Source organism: Triticum dicoccoides, chromosome 1B, assembly GCF_002162155.2.
Source record: "Triticum dicoccoides isolate Atlit2015 ecotype Zavitan chromosome 1B, WEW_v2.0, whole genome shotgun sequence".
Taxonomy (NCBI): domain Eukaryota; kingdom Viridiplantae; phylum Streptophyta; class Magnoliopsida; order Poales; family Poaceae; genus Triticum; species Triticum dicoccoides.
This window is the reverse complement of record NC_041381.1, coordinates 97,820,722-97,827,790: the sequence shown is the minus strand read 5'-3', so window position 1 is coordinate 97,827,790 and position 7,069 is coordinate 97,820,722. Positions and strand designations below refer to the sequence as shown.

General features: G+C 40.6%; 1 protein-coding gene across 1 annotated transcript; it reads right to left on the bottom strand.

Annotated features, from left to right (window-relative positions):
- Positions 1-5,616: 5,616 nt before the first annotated feature.
- On the bottom strand, positions 5,617-6,529 carry LOC119301929. The gene is made up of 3 exons (XM_037578938.1): positions 6,174-6,529; positions 5,958-6,069; positions 5,617-5,885 (listed from the first exon to the last, which is right to left on the bottom strand). Exons 1-3 carry the CDS (start codon positions 6,464-6,466, stop codon positions 5,865-5,867), a joined length of 426 nt encoding a protein of 141 aa, XP_037434835.1. The 5' UTR covers positions 6,467-6,529; the 3' UTR covers positions 5,617-5,864.
- Positions 6,530-7,069: the final 540 nt, after the last annotated feature.

Sequence of the window (7,069 nt, the reverse complement as noted above, 5' to 3'; positions counted from 1 at the left end):
ATATCAACGAGAGTAGCAGAACTTGCGCTTGATGTTCATTTTGGTGGTACAACTTTAAAAATATGGATTTGTGGTTATCTAACTTGACATCGCGTGCAAATACAGTCACAAGATACATGTGCGGAGGTATCACGATGTACGACCCCACGTGTCAACGAGTGGTGGCACTCAACTGGCTTATTTTTACACGAAACACACTCACATTTTTTTATTTACGGAAGAAGCCGATCACTTACTTACATAAAGTAACAAAAATTATGGGTATTCCGCTCGGACTTTTGGCACCCCTTCATTAAGTGGTTAAGAGTTGCGACAAATGTTGCCATGATGGTGCCTTCAGACTTACTGATGTATATCTTTATAAAGTTTTTTTGAATAATTAATAAAATGACTGCATGCATCGACTAGATGCAGAGGCCGGGGGTCATCCTATTTTTCTAAAAAGAAGAGGTAATATCACCGGAAGTAATAGAACTTGCGCTTTGATGTTCAGTTTGATGCTACAACTTTAAAAATACGGATTTTGTGGTTATCTAACTTGACATCGCGTGCAAATACAGTCACAAGATACATGTGCGGAGGTATCAGGGTGTACGACCCCACGTGTCAGTGAGTGGTGGCACTCAACTGGCTTATTTTTACACGAGACACACTCACATGTTTTTATTTACGGAAGAAGCCGATCACTTACTTACAGTGAGTAACAAAAATTATGGGGAGCCCGGAGTCGAAGCAGCGACCAATTTACTGATATATATCTTTATAAGGTCTTTTTGAATAATTAATAAAATGACTGCATGCATCGACTAGATGCAGAGGCCGGGGGTCATCCTATTTTTCTAAAAAAAAGAGGTAATATCAACGAGAGTAGCAGAACTTGCGCTTGATGTTTATTTTGGTGCTACAACTTTAAAAATATGGATTTGTGGTTATCTAACTTGACATCGCGTGCAAATACAGTCACAAGATACATGTGCGGAGGTATCACGATGTACGACCCCACGTGTCAACGAGTGGTGGCACTCAACTGGCTTATTTTTACACGAAACACACTCACATTTTTTTATTTACGGAAGAAGCCGATCACTTACTTACATAAAGTAACAAAAATTATGGGTATTCCGCTCGGACTTTTGGCACCCCTTCATTAAGTGGTTAAGAGTTGCGACAAATGTTGCCATGATGGTGCCTTCAGACTTACTGATGTATATCTTTATAAAGTTTTTTTGAATAATTAATAAAATGACTGCATGCATCGACTAGATGCAGAGGCCGGGGGTCATCCTATTTTTATAAAAAAAGAGGTAATATCAACGAGAGTAGCAGAACTTGCGCTTGATGTTTATTTTGGTGCTACAACTTTAAAAATATGGATTTGTGGTTATCTAACTTGACATCGCGTGCAAATACAGTCACAAGATACATGTGCGGAGGTATCACGATGTACGACCCCACGTGTCAACGAGTGGTGGCACTCAACTGGCTTATTTTTACACGAAACACACTCACATGTTTTTATTTACGGAAGAAGCCGATCACTTACTTACAGTGAGTAACAAAAATTATGGGGAGCCCGGAGTCGAAGCAGCGACCAATTTACTGATATATATCTTTATAAGGTCTTTTTGAATAATTAATAAAATGACTGCATGCATCGACTAGATGCAGAGGCCGGGGGTCATCCTATTTTTCTAAAAAAAAGAGGTAATATCAACGAGAGTAGCAGAACTTGCGCTTGATGTTTATTTTGGTGCTACAACTTTAAAAATATGGATTTGTGGTTATCTAACTTGACATCGCGTGCAAATACAGTCACAAGATACATGTGCGGAGGTATCACGATGTACGACCCCACGTGTCAACGAGTGGTGGCACTCAACTGGCTTATTTTTACACGAAACACACTCACATTTTTTTATTTACGGAAGAAGCCGATCACTTACTTACATAAAGTAACAAAAATTATGGGTATTCCGCTCGGACTTTTGGCACCCCTTCATTAAGTGGTTAAGAGTTGCGACAAATGTTGCCATGATGGTGCCTTCAGACTTACTGATGTATATCTTTATAAAGTTTTTTTGAATAATTAATAAAATGACTGCATGCATCGACTAGATGCAGAGGCCGGGGGTCATCCTATTTTTCTAAAAAAAGAGGTAATATCAACGAGAGTAGCAGAACTTGCGCTTGATGTTTATTTTGGTGCTACAACTTTAAAAATATGGATTTGTGGTTATCTAACTTGACATCGCGTGCAAATACAGTCACAAGATACATGTGCGGAGGTATCACGATGTACGACCCCACGTGTCAACGAGTGGTGGCACTCAACTGGCTTATTTTTACACGAAACACACTCACATTTTTTTATTTACGGAAGAAGCCGATCACTTACTTACATAAAGTAACAAAAATTATGGGTATTCCGCTCGGACTTTTGGCACCCCTTCATTAAGTGGTTAAGAGTTGCGACAAATGTTGCCATGATGGTGCCTTCAGACTTACTGATGTATATCTTTATAAAGTTTTTTTGAATAATTAATAAAATGACTGCATGCATCGACTAGATGCAGAGGCCGGGGGTCATCCTATTTTTCTAAAAAGAAGAGGTAATATCACCGGAAGTAATAGAACTTGCGCTTTGATGTTCAGTTTGATGCTACAACTTTAAAAATACAGATTTTGTGGTTATCTAACTTGACATCGCGTGCAAATACAGTCACAAGATACATGTGCGGAGGTATCAGGGTGTACGACCCCACGTTTCAGTGAGTGGTGGCACTCAACTGGCTTATTTTTACACGAAACACACTCACATGTTTTTATTTACGGAAGAAGCCGATCACTTACTTACAGTGAGTAACAAAAATTATGGGGAGCCCGGAGTCGAAGCAGCGACCAATTTGGAGGACACACGAGACTCTAGCCAACACACCCTTCCACGTACACATGTCATATACGGATAGCAAATATTGATGTATTGAACGCGGAGCTTAAGTGACATTTTTTTTTCACATCTATGAGCAATGGGTCCTGTCATTACACGGTGAAAATTAACAGGAAAAGTGTGGCCGCCAGCTCTCGAACAAACAACCAATGGGTAGCACACAAGGCGTTCTAGTCGCTACAACCTGCACGTATACACGTCTACAACGAATAACTAGTAGTGTACTAAATATTTGTAGATAGTATGTAAATTATAATTTCAGTAATAAAAATAACGTCTAAATATTTGTGTGTTGTAAACATTCTATATACATGAAATAACCTACTTTCAAATCTTGCACCTATTATTTTGAAATATTCATATATTTAAATATTTTTTATGAATTATAAAAATGTTTGTATCATTTAAATATAAGCCGTGAGTGTATAATTTTTTTGGATTCATTAAACATGTTTATTTTTCATATACATTTTCAATTCGGTATTAACTAAATATTTTTATATAGTACACAAGTGTATATTTAAATGTTTTCATTTACTAATGATCTTTGTAATATTCTTAGAACATAACTTTATTAATTATGGTTTACAAATATCTTGAAAAAATAATGCAAAATGGGCCGTAGTATTTGCAGAAATAAGCCAGCAACGACGCCCCCCTTCCGAAAGACATGCATCTTGTATGTGCTGCTAGGCAGCCACCCAGAGTGACCGAGGGAGCAAGAACAAGTTTCCATGCAGAGGGGTTGATTGTTGAAATGACACTCTGTTTTACCGCTCTGTCAAACCATCTTGATGTGCAATTAGTATCATTGCCATTGTTTTACTGCTCCATTTGTTAGTACTATGTGTGTGTCAAAAAAAACTTGTAAGTACCGTGTGATGGCATTATATGTTGATCTTAATGTCTCAACCTATCTGAACATGACTTCTCGTCCTGCTTAACGAAATGAACTGAGCAGTGCGTGACTCTACATGTTTTAGGTTAAAAAAAAGATGGGTAAAATAGCATAAAGGGCTGCAGATGTACACCCACTGATGAAAAAAAAGATCATATATACGAAAAATTTAAATGTCATTTAAGCTCCACGTTCAATACATCTAAGATTCTAAGTTTGCTATTCATACTTGAGATGCGAACGGGAATGGTGGTTGGCTACAGTAGCTTATGTTGTGAACATTGGTCGCTGGTTCGATTCCAGGCTCCCCCAATTTTTGTGTTAATTTTGTACCTATATGTAGTATAGTGGTCAACTTTTTCGTAAATAAAAAATGTGAGGGTGTTTTGTGCAAAAGTAAGCTTTTTTTTGGCATGAAGCAAAAGTAAGCTAGGCGTGCGCCATCACTCACTGACAGGTGAGGCCATACACCCTGGTACGTCCGTATGTGTATTTTGTGACCGTATTAGCATGCGATGTCAAGTTAGGTGACCACAAATACATATTTTTAAAGTTTTAATACCAAACTAAATATTGAGTGCAAGTTCTATGACTCCGAGTGATATTACCTAAAAAAACATTGTATGGCCAGTAGTGCATGTGCATGCGCCCAAAAGAAGTACTAGCAGCAGCAGCATCAATGCATTGTGTGTCCCGATCCGTATTGTTTGATCATGCATGTACCAGCTGCTACTACTTGCTCAATGTTCCCAAGACCGGCGTGTGTGCTGAACTTGAATCAATGCATGTGTTTTCTGTTTGCTTGCTCGTCAACGGAGTAGTTGGAAAGCGAAACAGACGTCCTGTACTCTTGTTTCAGAGTAGAAATCTCTCTTTTGGGGGAATCGCTGTAAAAGGCTATTCGTGCATATTTGTAGCATGAGGCTGTGTACCTACCGAAAATGATTTCTCATTATTCTCATTTGATCTAAACCAACCCTCTCCTAGCTACCTGTATTGTCTCCTTTTGTTTTTTCCTATATACACATTATTTCATTTATTGTGTATGCATTTCATATTTCTTTCATGGGTTTCATTGTCGCTTTTGACGTACCTAATTTAATATCTGCTTAACTAAAATTTCACAACAATGATTCTCGATATTTCTAAAGAGAAAGGGATTTTATAGGTACATTTCTAGTGATCTGCGCATCGTTTATGATTCATGTCCTTTTGATGCGCGATCATGCATGAGTCAATGGTGCTGCTTCAACTTTGGTGTGATCGATCAACTCCTTGGGCGTGCCTCAACTGTCTCAAGAGAAGTACCACCACCCAAAGTGTGTGTTGAATGCATGTAGCTAGCTTGTACTCCCTCCGTTCTTAAATATTTGTCTTTCTAGACATTTCAAATAGACTATCACATACGAATGTATGTAGACATATTTTAGAGTGTAAATTCACTTATTTTACTCCGTATGTAGTCACTTGTTGAAATCTCTAGAAAGACAAATATTTAAAAACGGAGGGAGTATATATTTGCTGGACTTTCACAGCCCGTAAAATTCTTTACTCACTCTTTTTTCTTGTTATGGAATTTACTCACTCATTATTTCTTTTATTATGAACCTAAACCATGTTTCCCTTTTTTTTTTCTTTTGCTGCATGTACAGTTGTCCTTGTTGTGTTTGTGTACTACCACCTCAAAAAACTTGAAGATTCAATTTTTTCCCTTGCGGGTTTTCCGTTAGCGTATTTTACATGATTTCATGGTTGCTTACCGAGATTTAGATTGTAGAAGGAACAGGTGACTTGCATGTCACTTATATTAGGCGGGCAAGAAACAGAGATACTATTGCAAATGGAGACCACCACACAGGAGCATAAGCCAGAATTACTGCTAGAACTTGACTAATCTCTCTTGAGCCGAGGTACTAATTAAATAAGACAGGCTAATGATAGACGACACGAACTCCTCGCTGCCGTCCTCCCTTATTTATTCCGTTCAATGACCTCGCCGATTAGGTACCGACGATGCTCCTAAAGATCCTTGACGTCATGCTGAGAAGACAATCACAAGGGTTAACACAACAGAAGTTGAATCACTAATGCAGGCCGGTCGGATTAATCTACCTCAGCGCGAGAATGAGACTCCTCCAGGTTCTTCTTCTGCAGATCATCGTTTTCGGTAGGCTTGGACGGGCGAGGTCGAGAGTGGAAGGCATCCACGACCATTCTGCCAAAGCTGCACTCCAGAAGCGAAATTCAATATTCATGGTGATTGGTGAGTGGTAGCAAGCAGAGCAAAATTCAGTATGTGGACATAACGGATGTGAGGAGGGTACATACGGGTGGTCGTCGTCAAACTCAATGTGGCCGTCGTAGCCGCCGCCGGTGAACATGCTGTCCATACGCGCCGACTCCTCGCCGGTGGCTGGCTGGATCTTGAAGCCTTCGCCGGACCCTTGAGCCTTGTACTTCTCCGCCCAGCGGTCCAGCCACCGCGACTCCTCCTCGGTTGCGTACTGCACGCTGATCCTGAGGTCCCCTTCCTCTGGATCCGCAGCTGCTGCTGCAGCGGCGGCGAGGCTAGCTAGCAGAAGGAGGGAGATGGGGACGAAGGACAGCCGGGCGCGGGCCATCTTGCTTCTTTGGCAGACTTATCTTGGGCTGTGCTGTTTCTTCAACTGAAGTGTGGTCTGGCCTGAGCTGCCTGGATGTGTATATATGGACGATGGTGCAGCTCTTAGTGCTGCACTGCTAGTACCGTTGAACAAGTCGTGTTGGTAAGACTAGCACAAATGCCCGTGCGTTGCAACGGGGAACTAAATCCTCGCATGACAATACACGGTAAGATGGAGTCTCCTAATTGATGTGGCCATTGCCAAGCTCCCGTTGTGGCCGCCGTAGCTGCTAGTGCAGCTAGGTATCCTCCATAGTTTTAAATAGCATGCTAAGCCTCTTAGCGATGGACCACTGCTAAACACTATAGCATGCTATAGCGTCTATTTAAAATGCGTTTTCATGTGTTTGGACCAAAGTTTCTTAGCGTAGGGCATCTTCTAAATGCTATAGTGTGCAGGCAGATGATGTGTGGCAACCGCGCCGCCGTGAAAGTCGATGCTAGACAATTTAGCGCGGACTGCTAGCTCTATCATATAATGATGCGTCAAACAATTTATCTTTTCTGAGTGTGATCTTGCCGATCGACATAGACGCGCTTGAGCTGACAGCATGGCCTTTGG

Bases quoted from the DNA above. Each gene is read 5' to 3' on its own strand.
- LOC119301929 (XM_037578938.1), bottom strand. From the start codon at position 6,466: ATGGCCCGCGCCCGGCTGTCCTTCGTCCCCATCTCCCTCCTTCTGCTA. The intron at 6,070-6,173 runs GTATGTACCCTC...TCTGGAGTGCAG, and splicing joins GAGTTTGACGACGACCACCC to CTTTGGCAGAATGGTCGTGG. The intron at 5,886-5,957 runs GTAGATTAATCC...TTGTCTTCTCAG, and splicing joins AGTCTCATTCTCGCGCTGAG to CATGACGTCAAGGATCTTTA.